At 37.0% G+C, this 22,269-nt stretch overlaps 1 protein-coding gene across 1 annotated transcript in view; it reads right to left on the reverse strand.

Annotated features, from left to right (window-relative positions):
* Window positions 1–22,269, reverse strand: part of otog (otogelin) — a 226,232-nt gene that overhangs the window by 171,998 nt on the left and 31,965 nt on the right. The window contains 6 exon segments of the mRNA XM_072271370.1: window positions 9,326–9,491; window positions 10,783–10,995; window positions 13,767–13,891; window positions 14,656–14,670; window positions 17,974–18,151; window positions 20,344–20,476. Coding sequence (XP_072127471.1) covers window positions 9,326–9,491; window positions 10,783–10,995; window positions 13,767–13,891; window positions 14,656–14,670; window positions 17,974–18,151; window positions 20,344–20,476 — 830 coding nt within the window.

The raw sequence follows: 22,269 nt of genomic DNA on the forward strand, positions 1-22,269 counted from the left end.
TCCAACCTTTTGAAATACTACTGTTAGATGGGTTATTATATTACTACGACTACCAAAGCAACTTTGGAAGCTATTCAAAAGCTTACTGAGGAGTTTCAACAGTTCAGAAAAGTAGCGTCGGCTGATTCGCAACAAATCAGCGCCGAAATTAAATAAATAGGTACAAAATTAGACAGTATTCAAGCAACTCTAACCGAGCTTGATAAGAAGATAAAGGAACATTGAAGAAACGGAAAGGTTGCAGAGAGACTTGGTCAGTTTAGGAGAGTGGGCAAAGAAATAGCAGATGAGATACAATGTTGAGAAATGTACGGTTTAACATTCTGGAAGAAGAAATAATCAGGCAGATTATTATTTAGGTGGGAAGAAAAATCAAAAATCTGAAGTGCAAAGGGACTTGGGGGCCCTCATGCCGGATACCCTAAAGGTTAACCACCAGGTTGGATCGGCAGTAAGGAAAGTGAATGCTATGTTGGCATTCATTTCAAGAAGAATAGTATATAAGAGTAAGGAGGTGTTGATGAGGCTCTGTGGGGCACTGGTGAGACCTCATTTGGAATACTGTGTGCAGTTTTGGGCCCCCTATCTTGGAAGGGATGTACTCATGTTGGAGAGAGTTCAGAGAAGATTTACGAGGATGATTCCTGGAATGCAGGGACTAACATATGAGGAGCGTTTGTCGGCTCTTGGACTGTATTCATTACAGTATAGAAGAATGAAAGGGGATCTCATAGAAACATTTTGAATGTTGAAAGGGTTGGACAGATTAGATGTGGAAAGGCTGTTTCCCTTGGTGGGTGAGTCCAGGACAAGTGGCCACAGTCTTAGAATTAGAGGGTACCCATTTAAAACAGACATGAGGAGAAATTTTTTTAGCCAGAGGGTCGTGGATTTATGGAATTCATTGCCACATACAGCTGTGGAGGTCTGATCATTGAGGGTGTTTAAGGAGGAGATTGATAGGTATCTAATTAGTCAGGGTATCAAGGGATATGGGAAAAAAGCCATGGAAATAGATGGGAGAATAGTTTAGCTCATGGGGGAATGGCAGAGCAGACTCGATGGGCCGAATGGACTACTTCTGCTCCTTTGTCTTGTGATCTTGTGAACATTAAGAAATTATTACTATACTGGACGAGAGAATGGATGATTTGCAAATGCTGTGTGAAAAACAATCCAAGTCCAATGAAATACTGAGACAAAAGATTATTGATTTGGAAAACAGTAGGAGGAACAACTTACGAATCTTGGGACTTAAAGAGCAAATGGAAGGAGATAATCTTAAAGAATTCTTTGCAAACCTTTTGATGGAATTATTCCCCGATATTATAAAGTCTCTGCCTTTGATTGATCATGCTCACAGATTGCCTATCTATGGATTGACTTCAAAATCAAAACCAAGATCAGTCATTACATGTTTCCATGAATTTCAAATAAAGGACCATCTGATTCGTGATGCCTGTGGAAAAGGTATGATTGACTACCAAGGTCAGAAGATTTGTATTGTTGAAGATTTTTCATCAGAAGTTATGGCAGAATGTGTTAAGTTTAAAAAAGGTATGGTGGAGCTATACAGCCAAATTTTTAAGTCTTCTTTGTTTTCCAGCTTGACTGAGAATCGCAATGGAAGATGAATCATTAAAATGGTTTTGTACGAAGGAGCAGGCGCAAGAATTTTTAGACTCAAAAAAATGTGTGTGTGTGTGTGTGTATATATATTTTTTTTGAATAGATTAAAAATCTTGCAAAAACAGAAATACTGTATATTAAAAAATGACTGTTTAATATTTTTCAATATGAATATTTGCTCTTTCTGTTTGATAAACTTGTCTAAGTTTGGTTTTTTTACTGCATATTATTTAGTATTGGTTGGAACAGTAAATAACCTTGAATTCTTTGGAGCAGTTTCAACAGGCTTTCTAAGGGGATGTTTTCAGTGGGGGTAGGTTGCGGTTGTTCTTTGACCTATTTTCTCTTTTTAGGAGGAGGGAGGGGAATGGGGAGTTCTTTTTTCTTGAAGATGATTTGGGAATCTAGTCAATTCTGTTGCTTAGTTAATATATCTCAAGGTATATTATTTGAGTTCACTATACATTTCTCTGATTGCAACTTTAACCTTTCTTATAAATAGTTTTAAAGTGGATCAAAGAATTAATTTACTTAGTTTTAACTTGAAAAGGGATAAATCACCCCTTGAAAAGAAATAAGATTTTTGCCTATATTAAAAAAACTTAAGGTACCAATTGTTTCTCTTCAAGAAACCCATGTACATAAGTGTGACAATTAATGCCTTTTTCATCGATGGAGAAGATCTCATTTCCATTCCTCGTTTCAGGCCAAAGCCAGAGATTTTGATCATTATAGATAATGAAGTTCCCTTTGTTCAGCATAAAGTAATTTCTGATACTGATGGGTGTTTTGTTATAGTATCAGGGAAACTAAATAACAAACTAATGGTATTTGCCAATGTGTATGCTCCAAATATAGATGATCCAGGTTTCTTTGAGCATTTTTTTCCATTTTTGCCAGATCTAAGTCTGTACTCATTGGTGATGGGTGGAGACATTAACTTTTGCTTAGATCCAGCTTTAGATCGTTCATCTTCTAAACTAATAATACCAAATAAATCAGCTGTGTTTATTAAATCTTTTTTAATGAAATGTGGTATTGTTGATTCTTGGTGTTTTTTTCATCCAATAGACAAGGAATACTCATTTTTCTCTCACGTCATCGTACATATTCCAGGATTGTTTTTTTTTATTGATAGCCAAATGATTCCATCAGTTCGATCCTGTGAATATAAAGAGATTGCTCTCTCAGATCACACTCCTGTTCTCCTATCTTTAATTCTCCCTGGTCTTCTTCAACCAAATAGGTTTTGGCGATTTAATTTAACTTTGCTATCTGATAAAGATTTTTTGAAGTTTATGGAGAGACAAATTACTCTTGTTTTTGAAGAGAATATGTTAGAGGAAACTTCTAGTCTTATCAGATGGGATGCCTTTAAGGCATATTAGAGGACAAATTATTTCTTATACTGCAAGTATTAAGAAAAAAGCTGATAAAGAGAGAAGTAATTTAGTTAATCAGCTGAAACAATTAGACTAAGAGTATGACTTGGCTCCAGAACCAGCCTTATATAAAAGACATTTTGAAACGAAAACTAAATACGATCTCCTTTTAACCTATCCAATTGAAACCCAGCTCCTAAAAGATAAAAGTCAATATTATATTCATGGAGATAAAACAGATAAATTATTGGCTGATCAAATTAAAACCTTTATAGCTAAACAGCAGATTAAAGAAATATGCAAAGCTAATGGTAACAGGACAACTGATTATTTCGAAATAAATGATAACTTTAGAGAATTTTATTCTGAACTCTATAGTACTGAATCTTCTAAGGATAACACTGTAATGAACAATTCTTTAGACCAACTAAACATTCCTACAATTTCTGCCGACAACAGAAAGTTGTTGGAACAATCTATTTCTTTCGAGGAAATTGTTGAGGCTGTGCGCTCATTACATTTGAGGAAGATGGATTTTCTGGAGAGTTTTACAATATCTTTTCCTCACTGCTTATACCTCATTTATGTTCATTTTTTTCGTATTCATTCAAGTTGGGCAAACTCCCTCAATCTTTTTATGAGGCTTCCATTTCTCTTATCCTTAAAAAGAATAAGGATCCAACTGAATGCTCTTCTTATAGACCAATTTCTTTACTTAATTTGATACTAAGAACCTATCTAAAGTTCTGGCCCATAGGATTGAAAATATTTTACCATCTGTCATTTCCAATAACCAAACTGGATTTATCAAAAATTCTCACTTTAATATTCATCGGTTATTAAATGTTATTTATTCCCCTTCTAACATGATATCAGAATGTGTGGTATCTCTAGATGCTGAGAAAGCTTTCGACAGAGTTGAATGGAATTATTTATTTAAAACTTTAGAAAAATTCAATTTTGGACCCATTTTCATGCAGTGGATTAAATTACTTTATTTAGCGCTCCCGCTAGGGTTATCACTAATTCTCATAATTCCAGACCATTTAAGCTTCAACGTGGCACTACACAAGGCTGTCCGTTGAGCCCTTTGCTTTTTGATCTGGCCTTAGAACCTTTAGCCATTGCCTTTCGAGAATCTAATGATATCACTGGTATTTTAAGGAGAGACACTATTCACAAAATCTTGCTGTACGCTGATGATCTGCTGCTATTTATTTCTAATGTTGAGACTTCATTACCCCATGCACTTTCTTTACTTTCCTGTTTTAGCCAGTTCTCAGGTTATAAATTAAACCTATACAAAAGTGAACTTTTCCCTTCGAATAATTTGATACCAACAACCTTCCTTTTAAAATTGTAAGAAACCAAATTACCTACTTAAGTGTAATAATTACTAAAAACTATAAGCATCTATTTAAAGAAAATTTTTCTTACCCTATTGAATCACGTAAAAAGAATACTATCAAATTGGTTGCCCCTTTTGCTATCGCTGATTAGCCGAATTAACTCTATTAAAATGAATATATTACCTAAATTTATATATCTTTTTCAGGCATTGCCTGTTTTTATTCCTAAATCTTTCTTTGATTCTCTTGACTCTATTATATCTTCGTATATATGGAAGAATAAGCGTTCTAGATTTTTAAAAAATTCATCTTCAGAAAGATTAAAAAATTGGAGGATTAGCCTTACCAAACTTTATATTTTATTATTGGGCAGTTAATATAAGAAATCTTACATTTTGGTTATATTACATTAATCGTGAGGATTGCCTGATGTGGGGTTTTTTTTAGAAGCTAACTCTGTCAATAAATTTTCTATTATTTCTCTTCTTGGATTCTCACTTCCTTTGTCTCTGAGTAAGTTAACTGATAATCTGGTAGTTAAACACACTATGAGAATTTGGATACAATTCCAAAAATACTTGGCTTATTGAGATTTTCTCTTTCGAGTCCCAGTTTTTTTCTAATTACTTTTTTAAACCCTCTATGATTGATGTGGCTTTTAAAGAATGCAATAGATTAGGTATTAAATGCTTTCAGGACTTATTTGTAGAGAGAAGTCTCTTTTCGTTTGAACAACTGTCAACTAAATATAGTTTACCTAAAACTCATTTTTTTCGATACCTACAAATAGGAGATTTTTTACGGTCTCAAATAAGTACATTTCCTAAAAGTACTGATTAGAATCTATTAGATATAATTTTTAATTTGAAACCTTTTTATAATGGATCTATTTCTAATATTTATAATATGCTGTTGAGAATGAGAAGTGTTCCTTTGGATAAAATTAAAAATCTTTGGGAACAAAATTTAAAGACTTCAACTTCTGAGGAAACTTGGAATCAAATTTTTTAATTGGCTAACACTTTATCGTTGTGCCCGCCACTCTCTCCTACAATTTAAAGTGGTCCATAGGGCACATATGACCAAGGATAAGTTGTCTCATTTTTATTTAGATATTTCTCCATATTGTGATAAATGTAATATTGGAGAAGCTTCACTCATTCATATGTTTTGGACATGTCCGAATCTTGGAAAATATTGGAAAGAAGTATTTCAAACTTTCTCGATACTTTCTAATGTAAAGTTTAAGTTTAATCCTTTGACCGCTTTATTTGGAAGAAAGGATATTATTTTGGAGTCATCTGACTTGCACATTTTGGCTTTTATGTCTCTTATGGCCAGAAGGAAGCTCTTGCTCAAATGGAAAGATGCGGCCTCTCCTATTCACGCTCAATGGTTACATGATGTCATGTCATTTTTAAATTTAGAAAAGATTCAATGTTCAATCTCTGAATCTAGCCAAGACTTCCAAAAATCGTGGGGACCTGTTTTGAATTATTTTCAAAACCTTTGATTTGCTGTTAAGCACAGATGATGACTAATATTTTTTCCCTTTTTTCCTTTACTAATCAGCTTCGGTCTTGGTAGTGGCTCAGATCTTTTTTATATAATAAAATTACTATACTTCAATGTTACGAATTAATTAATCTGTATGAATATAGGGTAAGGAGTCTTTACATACGATTTAGTATAATGTATTGATATTTTTTTTCTTGTACTCTGTATTCTTATATGTAAAATTAATAATAAAAATATTGAAAAAGAAAAGTTAAACGCAGCCCATTAATTGTAATCATAACCAGGTTCAAAGTTATTTCTGCAAACTCTTTCTTTGAATAGTTTGGTTTTTGGAAGAGAAGTACTGTATATGGAAATTTTAGGCTCAGTCATACACCACATGTCATTTTAATGCATTATTAATTTAAATCAAATTATTTAAAATCAAAATAGAAACCATTAAAAATATTTTAAAATTAAATTGTTCCTACACATTGAAGACAAGTCTCCTGCTTAACCTAGGAGGATGGCCCTGCATCTAGTAAGATTGCAGAGGGCTCAGAGTGCAGAGAAATAGAAGGAGCTGAACTTGGTGCTTCTCATGCTGCTGCCTGCATAAGACAGGCATCGGAGGCGTCAGGGCATGAAGGTGGTATGCAGTCCAAAAGTGAGTTTTGTCTTTTCCTACGATCGCAAGACCCTGTTGGACATTGTTAATGTGGTATGCTGCAAGTCCGATTCATTGATTTATAGACAGATGGCAGGGAAGCTGTATGACCTCAGTTATAGTGAGAACTAGGCCGCAAGCCGCAGTGTCACCTGTTTACAGCCGCCCAAGAGAGAGGCATTGGAGTCGGTGTGGCACAGCATGGCTTAGTGTCCAAATTGGAGTCGGTGCTACCCCCAGTTTTCACTTGGTAGAAGACAAACCATATTATGTTCGACTGCAGACTGCTGCAATGTTCATTGATATCATATACGTGCTTGCTATCTTATATGTGCTATATGTGCCTTGTGCTGCGTAGGATTATTGCTACTGCTGCCTCCCCTCCCCCCACTTTCTTACTCTGACTTCTCATTTTTTTCTCTAGTCCAGATAAGAGTTCTCGACTGTTCACTCTTTCCATTGATGCTGCCTGGCCTGCCGAACTCCTCCAGCAGTTTGTGTGATTTACCTATGACTGTTGGTACTGCGTTTTGCACCTTGGACGCAGAGGAACACCGTTTCATTTGGATGCATTCATGGGTATTCATACATGGTTAAATGACAATTAAACTTGATTGTGAACTTGAACTTAGTCAACATTTTGGTAACACACATGTTGGTGGAACACAGCAGGCCAGGCAGCATCTATGGGAAGAAGTACAGTCGACATTTCGGGTCAAGACCCTTCATCAGGACTAATGGAAAAAAAACAGATAGTAAGAGAGTTGAAAGTGGGGGGGGGGGTAGGGGAAGACCCGAAATGATAAGAAAAGACAGGAGGGGGAGGGATGAAGCTAAGAGCTGGGAAGTTGATTGGCAGGAAGGATACAAGACTGGAGAAGGCGGAGTATCATAGGATGGAAGGCCCTGGAAGAAAGAAAGAGAGAGGGGAAAACCAGAGGAAGATAGAGAACAAGCAAGGAGTTATTGTGAGAGGGAAAGAGAGAAAAAAAAATTAGGGAAGGGGTAAGAAGGGGAGGAGGGACATTAACAGAAGTCAGAGAAATCAATGTTCATGCCATCAGGTTGGAGGCTACCCAGACAGAATATAAGGTGCTGTTCCTTCAACCTGAGTGTGGCTTCATCTCGACAGTAGAGGAGGCCGTGGATAGACATATCAGAATAGGAATGGGACGTAGAATTAAAATGTGTGGCCACTGGGAGATCCTGCTTCCTCTGGCGGACAGAGCGTAGGTGTTCAGCGAAACGGTCTCCCAGTCTGCGTCCTCCAGGCCGGGAACCGATACATTGCCGCGAAGAATGCAGCAGTACAGCGGTAGCCAGAACGCACCCTGCACATCTTTGAGAAAAAAGCCGAAATAAACAAGCTAATTAACTAGGTGCCACCCGGCACATAAATGTCGGCCCAGGTCAGAGGCGATTGCCGATTCAGTCACCTCTGATCTGGGCCAACATTTACGTGCCGGGCGGCTCCTAATTAATTAGCTTGTTTATTTTGGTTTTTTTTTTCTTAAAGATGTGCTGGGTGCATTCTGGCTACCACTGCACTCTTCGCAGCCCGGAGGCTGAGGACCACTGGTATACAAGACACATCCAACAGAATTCTAATACCTCTTTTAGCTCATGGAAATGCCGAATGAATTGACTGTAATTACTTTTGAGCTGACCTAAATAGTATCACCACCAAGCAATCTATCCAACATCTGAGAAAATTAAAGATTATTCACAGTTGCTAAGGTTAAAAAATTATGACCATTGTTCAATAACCCACTAAAGTTAACAGGTTGCTTCACAGTGAGGCAGAATGGATTCAGCAATTTCAGTTGTACATCTTTTTGACATGAACTATATTTTGTATATCATATCATTTCAAATTTATTAAGAAAAGCATCTAAATTTTTAGCAAGCAACTCGAAGCAAGATTTTTTAAGAAAGGAATCTATGTTAGAAAATAAATGCTGCATCATACGGCAATTCATTACATTTCACGTTCAGAACAATATTATATTACACCTGGCATTGGTTCTGAAACCAAAGTTATTAGTTCAATCAACTGCAACAAAGCATGTGGAACAATGTTAACCTGTGTAAAATTGCAAGTATGATCATCTGATTAAATCATTAAAGTTGCAACATTATAGTTGCAGTAACATAACATTTTTAGCAACTAATCAGTCCACTGGCTGAAAAAATATGCTTCACACCTAAAAATGCAGGACTCTAAGTGCCAGGAACACAACCTAAATATAGAGCAAACAATTTTAACCATTATTATATCTAATTTACATGTGAGTTGTAGCAGATCCAAGTATTGACTGGAATTATGGCACGAAATTAAGTTTTACCTCTTTACTACGAATGGGGCAAGTTATTCACAGTTCAAAGTACATATATTATCAAAGTATGTATAAATTATATAACTTTGAGATTCATCTCCTTACAAACAATCACAAAACAAGAAACACAAAAGAAGCTATTTAAAAAAGTCAACTAACACCCAATGCGCAGAGAGGAAAAAAAATATAAATTGTGCAAACAATAAAAGCAAGCAGCAGCATTCAGAACAAAACTAAGTCCATAGCCACAAAGCCTAGGGCCAGCTCACAGCTTCAGCCTCAGGGCTTTGTGTCTATGGACTCACGTCCGTGCTTTTTTTTTACATATTTGAAACTGGTGAAAATGTTTGCTTAAGAAAATAAACCAGCAATAGAAATTGAGAGGTGCATTAAAATGAACCCTTGCTGGAGTTAAACCTTTAGAAGCAAGTATTTCAGAACAAATTTTTCATGCTTGTCACTTACTTAATTACACACGTGTGTGTTTTAGTGTTGTAATATGTGCCATCAGGACAAGCACATCCCTCTGAGCATTCATTGGAACAATCTTCTGGCATGGATAATGACTGGCATTTCTGATTGCAAAATGACACACAGGGGCCATAAACCATTGTATTTGGACACTGAATGGCTGCAAAGATTAAAAATGTGTATTATGGGTACAATTTCTCAGAAAATTAAGATTCCTTAACATAAAATAGTTATTCATGACACACGGATGCTGCTGTTCATTGAAGCATTAATGAAATGTATCTCAGGAGTTTGTAGATTCAGTCTCACACTGCTGAGTCATCAGCATTTCCACATTATTGCAAGAGAAAAGTTGGTAACTTTCCACAGAGAGAGATAAAGAATTTGGCGCATTCCTGAAGCTGTGCCTTCATATATATCTCAGCAATAAACTGCAAGTGGACTCGTAAATGTATCAAATCCTCTCAAATTCTTTAATTAATCCTCTTGAACATGCAATATCCTAACAAAATTACTCTGAGAATAATTACATATTTTATAGACCTTTTTGCATTCAATATGGATCCTTGCACTGACTTCTGATAAAAAAGCTGCCTGTCTTAAAACTAAAACACAATAGCATACAGCAAACCAGATTCCATATGTTACATTATCTTATTCACTTCCTGCATGTTTTCAATTAAATATTTTCAGTGCTACTGCTGATGTTCCTAACCCCCGCCAGTAAAATTCTTCAAGATCAAGAATTTGGTAATTTGGTAAATATTTTTAAGAAATTAAATCTTAATTACACATCATTTATTGAATCAATAAAGATAATTTCCTTTTGGCATCAGGAAGATTTTTCATTTTCCAACAAAGTTCTTTAATGCTTTAATGCACTGATGCATATAAACATTCAGAACCATATTTGACTCCATTCTACACACTGTTAAGCACCTCACCCAAAAAAAAGAATTTATTTTACAATCACACCATGCTTTTCCAAATCCGCTCTTTTTCTATCCAGTTTAAAAGGACTCTTTTCATTGACCTTCATACAATGCCAACTAACTGTCCCTGAGTAAACCAGACTTCACAGGTGAGTTGGCATTTTGTTTCCTCATAAGAAAAGAGGAGCCAAAGAAGACCACCTAGACCCTTAGGTGTGCCCCATTCCTCAATATGATCATGACTGATCTGCCTCAGGCCTCATTTCTTCCATGCAATTCACCACAGACCTCAATTCAATGATCTTCCAAAAAATTACCTACATACTCATTAAATGCCACTAATAAAGACCTCAGTTCCTCTCCGATTTGTCACCCTCCCTTATCTGCCCTTGTTTATCAAGTATCTGTCTACCTCCATCTTAAAGATATTTAAAAAATGTTTCTATTACTCTTGAGGAAGAGATTCAAGATACTATGTGAGAAAAATATAATCTTATCATTTAACGAAGTACGGCTTACCACACTCTGAAACATTGGATCTGAAGTCCACAAAGATGCCAAAGTTTCCACACTGTCGAGCATAATGAGCCACAGCAGAGCACATACATGCTTCTCCACATCTGCAGGTGTCAGTCTTGCATTGTTGTTGATAAAGATCAGGACTCAGATACTGATGGCAGGATGCAAAAAGATATCCACTGATAATGCTACACTTCTCTGCAGCATACGAGGCTGAAAATAAAATACATGTTAAAATAATATGAAATTAGGACATTATTTTCTTCAATGTCCCATACCAAATATCCCCAAAGACTAACTGTGAGCATTCACCTTAACTTCTCATACTAGGAACAATCAACTGAATTAACTTCTTGCTGCCCACTTCATATATGTAAAGCCAAAACTTGCAGATATTGGAAATCTAAAACTAAAAACTGAGACTGAAGGAAATAGCCAGTGGATCTGTTAATGTTTCAAGTCAATTGCCATTCCTGGGAGCTGCTTATCGATAAAGACCATCAACCTGAAACATTAACCGTGTTTCTCTCTCCATGGTTTCTGGCATTTCCAAAGAAAGTCTTTGCAAACCTCATTTACTCCAAATAGAAAATTGTTTCCGGTGCTTATTTCAAGTTTAAAAACACTTTCCCTTTTCCTATTTCAGTCTCACATTTTTTTTTCTCTCAAGTCACTTATTTTTTTCTTTTCATGTATCTAATTTAACTAATAATGTTAAATTATGTTCTTTCTCATTCAATATAGCTTTGTTGCTTTGGCTGATAAAACCATGAATGTTCTCCTGCGGTTTCTTACAGATACTCCAGTATACTCCCACGTTCTAAGAATGTATGAGTTGTAGGTTAATTGTTTGGCGTGGACATGTTGAGCTGGAAGGGCCTGTTACCATGCTGTATCTCTAAATAAAGAAAAATATCCCCCACTTACCTTACCATTGCATTGTCATTTCAAATTTCTACTACATCAATCCTTCATGGCAAGGAATACATTTAATGGAGCTTATCACAAGGTTTCCTACTCTTATACTTTAGAAAATGGAACAGTTACAGCACAGGAACAGGCTCTTCATCCTTTAGTTTCTGTGCCGTGATGAATTAAACTAAATTTATTCTGCCTGTATGTGGCCCATATCCCTCCAGTCCCTGAATATCCACATGTCTATTTAACTGCCATTACTATTCCTGCCTCCATCACTATCCCCGACAACCCATTCCTGGCACCTACCACACTTTATGTGAAAAGTTTGCCTCAAATGCTCTTGCTTTAAATGCATGCCCTCCAGCATTTGACATTTCTAGCTTGGGAGAAAGATACCAACTATTTACCCTATCCATACCTCTCATAATTTTTATGAACTTCTTATAAGATCTCCCCTCAGCCTCCACTTTCCAGTGAAAGCAGCTCAAGTATGTCCAACTTCTCCATGTAGTTCATGCCCTCTATCTAGGCAGCATTTCTGAAGCCTTCACATCATTCCTGAAAATGGGGCAAACACAACATGCTCCACAGATGGCTCTGTGCTCTTAAGGATCCTACTAGTAACTGTCTACTTTCCTTTTACATTTGACACTTGTTCAGATTAAACTCCATCGGCCATTTCTCCACCCATATCTGTAACTGGTCTATATTCTGCTCTATCCACTAACAACTACATTGCTCTAAAGAGCGCTATATGAGGTCATTCTTACCCTTGGCTATTAAGGTCTATAATGAGTCAACCTATAGCCAGGGGAGTGATAACCCCCTCCTGTTAAGCTGTTTGTGGTAACTTATGTTATAGTCCTTCTTAATTCTCTTCTAATATTTGTATATCTGTGCACTTGTAATGCTACTGTGACACTGTAATTTCCTTTGGGATCAATAAAGTATCTATCTAACTCTCTATCTAACAGCACTTTACAAAGCTCACAATTCCACCAATCTTTATGTTGTTTGCAAATTTACTTACCCGCTCATCTACATTTTACACTATATGTATCACAAACATAGAGACCCCCAGCACTGACCCCTGTGAACACCACTGGTCATGAATCTTCACCCACAATTTCACCCTTCCACCCCTATCCTCTGTCTTCTACAGGCAAGCCAATTCTGAATCTCAGTGATCATGCATATCTCTTGTATAAATCATTACATTTCTAATGGTTAGTTTACCAAAACAACACTTACTGATGCAGATTTGAAACTCTACAAGTATGGTCGATGCACAACTTCAAGGGGACAGTTTGGTTTGAAGACTTATAGCTCAATACAGTTTATTTATCAGAGTGTTTCCATCCTACCTTTTTGCTGTGAAATGGAGAGATTGCTAATACAAAGAAATTTTCATCTTGTATAGATGAAATTATGTGTTATAGATGGAAATTAAATGTTTCTATTAATAGCAGGGAAACCTGAATATATGTCAAACATATTTGACAAATATTTATTAAATGGGGGTTAATTATTTGAAGGGATTTAAAATAGGAGACAAACAAGTATTTTGATTATCTTTGAGATTCAGGTCTAATTGACTAAGTAATTGAAATACATTGTTGTGAAATTTATCAGAACCCCCACTACTGGCTTTAATCTGTTAAACGCAATTTGATTTCTTTTAGAATTACTTGCAATCCTGCTAGCAATGCTGCAGTAAATTACAGTGCTGCATCTAGAGGCCTTATCACATTGGTATCTCTAACATCCAAAATTATTTTGTTCTGTAAATTTTGTAGCAGCTCACTTTTTTGGATTGTCTTTGATAAATACTGTACATGTAGAAATTCATCCCCACCAATAGCAGCAAATGCACTGTATAATTGCATATGCACGTTGCACTCTGGTACTGCATTTATTTCCAACAACTAAATGTATGACACCGATGTCTTTACACCACCACATCAGTGGGTGAATATCTCGCTACCAAAACCTGGATAGTTTAACTTTAAATAAGTACAGCATGGAAACGAATATCAGCAACAGAATCGACTCTGTCTCAGACTCACCATACTGCTGATGAGTATCACATGGATCCACTTCAGGAATGTTGGCACCTGGGTTACAAGCTGTGGAGACTCTCCAGGAATTGGCAAAGATCTGCGGTGTGCTTTCAATCATTCCCCCTGGGGACCTGTGCAAATAAGGAGAATTTCAGAAGTTTGTACTTAAGACCAATGGAAACAAGTTTCAAGTGGAGACCAAAACAGACCCATTTTCTGCAGCTCCTTAGGTAAATTTATAACACACAGCTTTTAAATACAATCATTTTGTTACAGGTTCCTTAAGGTTGTTATAGCTGGGGGTGGTAATAGGGATAAGCTCTCACTACCTATTAAATGCTCCCAATGGTGTGTGTCTCAATTAGCCTCTGACAATGAAGTCCAGCTGCCGTCATTCACATGCAGCTTAGCTACCAAGCCCAGTGGAACCGTTTCTACTGACAGGAGAAGGAGCAAAGACAGGTTGCTGGCACCTTAAAGTCCGTCACTCCAGAAAGATGAGGCTCATCAGCCATGATTGACAGCTCAGCTCATCTAGAAGAAGGACAACTCTGATCTCAAATGTCCACTGCTATACCCATTCATGGGGAAGACTCAGTGAGTAAACTCCGAGGAAAAATCTGGAGCTGGAGTCCCTAAAACAGCCCAGCCTTGAGTTCCATGCTAAATAGTGATTCCTGTGATGCCGCTGCTGCCAAACTGTATCGGTCTCTGCCATTCCTTTGGATTTATGAGCTGTGTGGAGAAGGGGAGCCTGCTACTTGGGCCACAGTTGGATCTCCATACCATATAGAATATCGTATAGCTATCATATAGACAGCAGGGACGCAAGGTCCATGGCCAACCCTGACCAAAGGAGGGTCTTAATTTTATTACAGAATCCAGTATAGAGAACTAAAAGTCAAATAAACTTAATCATGAAATTCACTGAACACGTCTACAAAGGTTTGGATTTTGCAGAGAAATGCCAAAAGCTCCACACCCATTTAAGTACCAAGAGGTTCAAAGTTTCCATGCAGACACGTGTGAACATGGAAGTCAAGCATTGTGAATATCTACTAACTGGCATTTTGTTAACTATTTAACACTACCAAATCCAGCAGAAAGACATGTGTAGTAGCTTCACAATCCTTAAACAGGAAGATTTGCCTCAACTTTATTTACGTTGAACCGGGGCAGGAATAGCAGCTTCATTCATTTCAGACAAGAGAACAAATGCAAAAAAGAGGCAACTTTTAATTCAATTATATTTATGAATGTTGGAACTTAATTAAATGCTTTATTATTTTCATATTTAAACAGTTTTAAAATTGTTTAATACTTATTTCAGATGTTTTCAGTGTCTATTTTTCTAATACAGTATTTTGTATATTTAAACATTTTTGATTGTTTCTCAGTGCCTGCAATATTAAGAAACATTAAAAGCTCGGACAGATAACTAAAACAAGGGGTGTGGCTTAGCTTCAACTTGATGTGGCTGAAATAGTCAACAGGGCCCAAATGATGTTAATGGGGGCACTATTACAATTCCTTTGCTTATTTTGTTGTAGTTTAATGTATTTTAACTATGTTTTAAATAATCTTTCTAATAACCTTAAATTCTTGGAAGTAACTAAATATATTTCATCGGTTTCAAAACTTCTATCAATTGGAAACATTTAGAATCAGTTGAATATATCTGAGGAGCAATCAAAAGGATATCAGGGAGATCCTGAACTGTGATCTAAAGCATGAAACCTGGTTACAACTGATGAAGCTCTCTGCCTCACAGGACAGTATAGGCTAGAGACATTTGCGGCTGTGTGGCTCCCAGCATCCTCAGAGTAAGTTCAACTGAGACATCAGCAAGGGAAACACTGCTTTTATTATTATTTATTGAGATACAGTGCGGAATAGGCCCTTCCGGATCTCCCAGCCGTGCTGCCTGCAATCCGCCAATTAACCCTAGCCTAATCACGGGGCAATTTCACCAATGAGCCTACCAACCAGTAAGACTTTGGACTGTGGGAGGAAACCTGAATACCTGGAGGAAACACACGAAGTCATGGAGAGCACGTACAAACTCCTTTCAGGCAGTGACGGGAATTGAACCTTAGTCGCCTGCACTGCAAAGTGTTGCACTAACCACTACACTACTGTGTCTTACTTGAAGCACACAGGACATCATAAGTATTATTTGGACAAATAAACTTTTCTTTTTAAAATTCTTATGATTGTTTGCATATCAGCTGGCCTCTCTTTTGCTAAGCTACAAATTGAAATCATTCAAAACTCTGATACCACATCCTACCGCCTGCCCTGAGCCTGTTGACCAACACTGACTCCTTTTAAGAAAAGATTTGATTCTAAAATTTTGAACCTTGTTTTCACATACATATTTGTGCCTTCAGATGCTAAGGTCCTGAACACAAGAATTCTTCTTTTAACATTCTCTATCTATCCTTTTTTTCCCCTTCAAGGCCAAACTCACTGCTATATATCAGTCTGAGAGTGGATTTAAGGATGTTATATTTCATACAGGCCATGAGGGCTTCAGCAAAGCTTTTTCCCAAGGATCCATGTAACAGACTGGACAGTTAAAAAAAAATGAATCAAGAGAAAACGACAAGTTGTCAGGAACCAAAGGATAATGGTTAACAAATATTAGGTCTTTGCAATAGGGTTGTGCAGGACTCACTTTTTTTTGGAAGTTTGTACCAATGATTTGGATTTAAATATAGGAGTTATCATTAAGGAATTTGCTTTTGGCTGTGATTGATAGTAAAGAAGATAACCACAAACTACTAGAAAATAACTTAGTAGAAGGATGTCTATTTAAATTCTACTGGAGACATTTAAAGCAAGAGGATAAAATGCTTAAATTGCCGTTGAGAATGCTTGCAATTTTGAGTTGTTTAGCATAAAAGCAGGGAGGTTATGATTAAACTGTAGATATAAATTGTTACACTAAAGTGAATGTACTGTGTACGATTCTGGTCATATAAAGACGTGATGGCGTAGATGAAGACTAACAGGAAATTGACAAGAATGGTAGCAGTGCTGAACCATTGTAAGGAAGAAAAATAGCTTGAGGATATTTTCTTTGGAACAGCAGAGATTCAGTGGAGATTTAATTGAGATATAAGTATCATGAGAGATCTACATCGAGAGAATAGGAATACCTTATTTCCCTTGACAGGTAAGTCAAAAACTAGGTCCTAAACATGAACTTAATGTAACTTGTAGAAGGATTTGAGGGAAGCCGAGGGAAGAATTTTTCATCGAGCAAGGTCAGGGAATCTGGAACTCACCGCTAGAAGAATGAAGAGGGCTGCATACATACATGTGATGGTGAGTGGGCTTCTTGAATCAAGTCTCGGTGATGCAGGATCTTCCACATTATCATTACAATTTTGACTTGACATTAATGAAGTCAGGATGATGTGTAACCTTGAAGTTTTGGTGTTAGAAACATAGAAACATAGAAAATAGGTGCAGGAGTAGGCCATATGGCCCTTCGAGCCTGCACCGCCATTCAGTATGAACATGGCTGATCATCCATCTCAGAACCCTGTACCAGCCTTCCCTCCATAATCCCTGATCCCTTTAGCCACAACGGCCATATCTAACTCCCTCTTAAATATAGCCAAGAGGGTTTAATGTAAAATGAAGAAAACATTAGCAGTTCATGGGATTGGTATCAAGCAAATTCTCAGACTGATATTTAGCAGTGAGTTTGGCCTTGAAGGAAAATCTGAGGCAATTTAACACAGTAATAGTAAACAAATAGATCTTGGTTAAGCTTTTCTGCACAATTTTAAAAATAGCAAATTTATTTTGCAAGTGCTAAAAGTGTCTGAAAAAGAAACAGGTTTAAATTTAGACTCTCTCTCAAGTTTACATTAATTACCTATGGGAAAACAAGATCACTTGCTTCAAAGGTCATTTCTCCTATACATCAGGAATTGTTCCACCACCCAGAGGAGCACAAATGAGGTCTGGCTAAGTTGGCTATGGCTAACAGTTGAAGTACTTAGCAATCTTCAGACAAACACCTGTGTTAACAAGATACTACAGGCAATCTATAGAACTGTTATACATTAACCCTTGTTAAAAACAAAGGCTTAGCTGCAGTTGTCTACTTATGACCTCTATTTTTTAAAAATGTGTAAATGTATTCAGTTGGTAAGTTCTAGACAGAGCCAATTAGTTTCAAAGCAGGAAAAATACTTACAAGTAATCATCCTGAATATTGCCATTGAATGTTCCACAAAGTCCAAACGTGTCTTCTTTCCACCTTGCATCCACTTGGAGGTAAAGCCTCCTCCCTTCCCTGTCATACTGCAAACGCAGCCCAAAGGTTGTGTTAACTTGCACAAACATTGAGCTGAGTTCAATAACTTCAAACAGATCTGTTAAATAATAGGAAAAAGTACCAATGATCACATTTATGATTCACCAAATAAAATTCTCTGGGAAGCTGGAAGCAGTCTGTTAGGTATGATGACAATAGCACACAAATTAAATGAGTTCTTCCTTTCAGAAAGATTTGTCCTCCATGTAGACTCCTCCATTCATATCCTTCTTTTCTTAAGCTGCATATGAACCACTGGAACAAACTATTTATTCCTGTACCTAAACACTTCAGTAAACCAACATCTTTCAAGTGTCAATTCATTGTGGTTAAAATTCAAATAGTAGAATTCAGGCAAACAAAGGACATTAGAAAATGTCTTCAGTTTCCCTAAAGACACTTGGCTCCATCCATTTGCACCTGACTTCTCCAAAGTTCAAAGTAAATTATCAAAGTACATATACTGAATGTCACTATATACAACCCTGAGATTAATTTTCTTCTGGGTATTCACAGTAAATACAAGACATACAACAGAATCATTGAAAGACAACACCCAACAGGACGGACAAATAATCAATGTGCAAGACAACAAACTGTGCAAATTTTTTAAAAAGAGACAATAATAAGAAATAAATGTGCAATAAATATTGAGAATATGAGATGAAGAGTCCTTGTAAGCGAATCCAAAGGTTGTGGGAACAGTTCAGTAGTGAAGTTGAGTAAAGTGAAGTTATCCCCTCTAGTTCAAGAGCCTGATGTTTGAGGAATAATAACTGTTCCTGAACCTAGCGGTATGAGTCCTGAGGCTCCTTTACTTTCTTACTGATGCCAGCAGTGAGAAGAGAGCATAGTCTGGATGGTGGGATCCTTGATAATAAATGTTGCTTTCTTGCAACAGTGCTCCATGTAGATGTGCTCTCTAGTGGGGAGGGCTTTACCCGTATGGACTGGGCCATATCCACTACTTTTACTCAGCTTTTTCATTCAAGGGCATTGGTGTTTCTATACCCAGCTGTGATGCAACCAACTCCACCACACATCTATGGAAGTTGTCAAAGTTTCAGAAGAAATGCCAAACCTTCGCAAACTTCTAAGTAGAGGCGCTGCTGTGCTTTCTTTGTAATGGCACTCACATGCTGGACCCAGGACAGATCCTCTGAAATTATAACAACGAGGAACTTAATGTTGCTGACACTCTCCAGCTCCGATCCCCTGATGAGGACTGGCTCATGGACCTCTGGTTTTCTCCTCCTGAAATCAATAATCAGCTCTTTGGTCATGCTGACATTGAGTGAGAGACTGTTGTTATGGCACCACTCAGCCAGCATCTTCCTCCTTTATGCCGATTCGTCACCACATTCAATTCGGCCAATAACAGGGGCGTCGTCAGCAAATCTAAATATGGCATTAGAGCTGTGCGTAACTAGACAGTCACAAATATCAAGCAAGTAGAGCAGGAAGTAGGCACAATGCCTTGTAGTGCACTTGCTGTTATGTCTTGTTGCTTGAAAACACTAAATTAATTCAAAGGAAAGCCACGAGAGTCTGGAATGCAGGTGTAACTTCATCTTTAAGTGAGGTGCTCACATATCACGTGGTAGTGTGATGATGTATGCAATTAAAATATTTTTACAAATAACCTGTAATTAATTATTTAAATGAGCAAGAATGCTTAATAACCAATATATATAACATTATTGAACTATTAAATCCACACGACCTGTGCTGATGGAGATTGTGGAGGAAATGTTGCTGCCAATCCAAACTGACTGGGCAAGAAGGTATCTTTCTGAAGACCATTGCGTACGCTCAGTGGTAACGAAGGACCCGATCAGTTAAATTCAGTATTGTCAATCATTCCCCTGGACTTTAATAAAACCACTTCTAAATTGTAATTGTTTCTTAACAAAACGGCTTTATTCCAACATTACAAAATATACAGTTTCTTGAATTAAAAACATCGAAGCTAAATAGACACCTCAAAGATTTTCCTAACTAAGTTAATATGTCAAACAATCCGTAAAATACATAGCTGATGAAAACCAAGAATGTAGCAGATTTGTTTACTGGATTATACGAATTTGGTTATGTTTATGCCATGCTTGCAAATTATTAAGCAGGCAACAACAACTTAGTTATTGAAAAAATGATGCAGATAGATTTTAAAGGTAAAGGGAAAAAACAATACTAAAGAGAGCGTTCAAAGTTTTGCGAACTGTAATGTAGCAAGTAGGCAGTATTTCATACCATCTTTATAAGGTAAACTAATCCTGTACTGATTGCAATGGTACACCTCTCCAGAGTGAGTCAATGTCACCTGTTTCTTCAGATCTTCATCAACAATAATACTCACTGACTGAATGCAGGCACCATTCAGATCCTGAGAAAAGGAGAAATACACAATCCTTAAAATGTTGCATTATGTGTGCATACAATATTTATTTGCAGGTCTGCACAATGAATTCTATCTGGCATTTACATTTTAAAAAGCAAATTTTAATAATCAAGCATGCACAAAACTTTTCTTTAAAATGCTCCAAAATATATGTTCCATAACTTTACTAAAAGACTTACAGGAGTAGTGATGCAACAGCATTTCAGTAATGACAGTTTTGGAGACCATGAGAAAACCTTAATAATATTGTACTTCAATGGGTTAAATTTGAAACTTACGGTAACTTTTTCAAACAACATGCCACAGAAATATGAAATGCATTGGCATGAAGTTCCAAGGATACAGAGTCAATTGCAGATATCCCACCCTGCAAAAACTCATTTCAGGGAGATAGCACTACCATTTCAGAGAGGTAGCACCCCCGTCCCCTGCAACCCCATATTCCCCCGCCCTTCCAGTCGACCTCCAAGGGCGCATGTATACAGGACATTTGATTATGAAAGAACACAACAATTTATTTAACACATATTGAAACTATTTACACACACACACATATTATATATATATAATATATAATATAATATAGATATATAGTCTTATGTAATACTTTGTTTAGTGATTTTGTCTAATCTGTAAACCAATCTGTAATCTGTAAACTGGGTATATGCAGAAAATGTGACATTAAAATACAGTATGTACTTATATATTATCATGGAGTCATTTTTTAATTCTATTACAACTTTAAGCACGTCTACAGGGAGTTTGACCTCATCACGTAGGACACCAATGGAGTAGCTCCTTGGCAACTAGCCAGCTAGTTTAAATAACGTTAGCTAGGCTAGTGAACGAATGACACCTGTTAAACTCACCTCAACATGTCTTTTACAGTCTTACCCCACCATGGACAATAGAAAAGTCACTGTTGCAAACAGTGCAGCGAGCAACTGTCATTATTTTTGACCCCTATTAGGCAGGAGTACACTTTAGTGTAGTCTGGGGTGACATACATTTTATATTTTCTTTTTTTGGAACATTCTGCCATGGCACACTCTTTCTCTCTCTCTCTCTCGCTCTCTCGCGCTCGCTCTCACATGCTCGTACTTTCTCTCTCTCGCTTGCTCTCAAGAAAATTGATTTCCGTGATATTCTATATAATTTGCGGGCATCAGGGAGCCACTATTGATAATGCGGGAGACTCCCGGAACTTCCGGGAGAGGTGGGATGTCTGCAATTGAATAGTTTAAAAATGAAACACATGTTAAAAAAATAAAAGTCAGGATGCCAAATACTGCTTCTGCATTATCATTTCTGAAAATTAGATTTCTAATAATAATTATATCTACTTTTGTTGGTGGCGATGTTTAAATTGCAGAAGCCGCAGGTGCATTAGATTTGGCTTGATATCTGGCTGATCGAGACCTGATTACAGCAGGGCTAAAAGTGTTCAACGTCCAGTCTGCCAATTATCTGTTGAAGAAGTCGAGTTTTTGCTATTCTGTGGAAGGACAATGTCTTACATCTAGCGAAAAGCTAGAACTTCTCTGTAAGTGGCTTGGAGACGAGTCGTTACAACATGCAAGCAGATTTCGAGCAGTGCAAATTAATAATCTAGGCTGCACAAATGTTATGATTCTCCAGAGGCACTTGAAGAATCTCTCTTCGGTAGACTTGATAGTTTTCCGAACTTCTCACATGAAGAACACGGAAGGTAATGGAGATTGCAGATCTGTTGTCGGAAATGCAAGCTGCAAAAGTGAGGGTTACCAACTAGGACTGTT

The sequence above is a fragment of the Mobula birostris genome, chromosome 11 (assembly GCF_030028105.1).
Source record: "Mobula birostris isolate sMobBir1 chromosome 11, sMobBir1.hap1, whole genome shotgun sequence".
In the NCBI taxonomy this organism is placed as follows: domain Eukaryota; kingdom Metazoa; phylum Chordata; class Chondrichthyes; order Myliobatiformes; family Myliobatidae; genus Mobula; species Mobula birostris.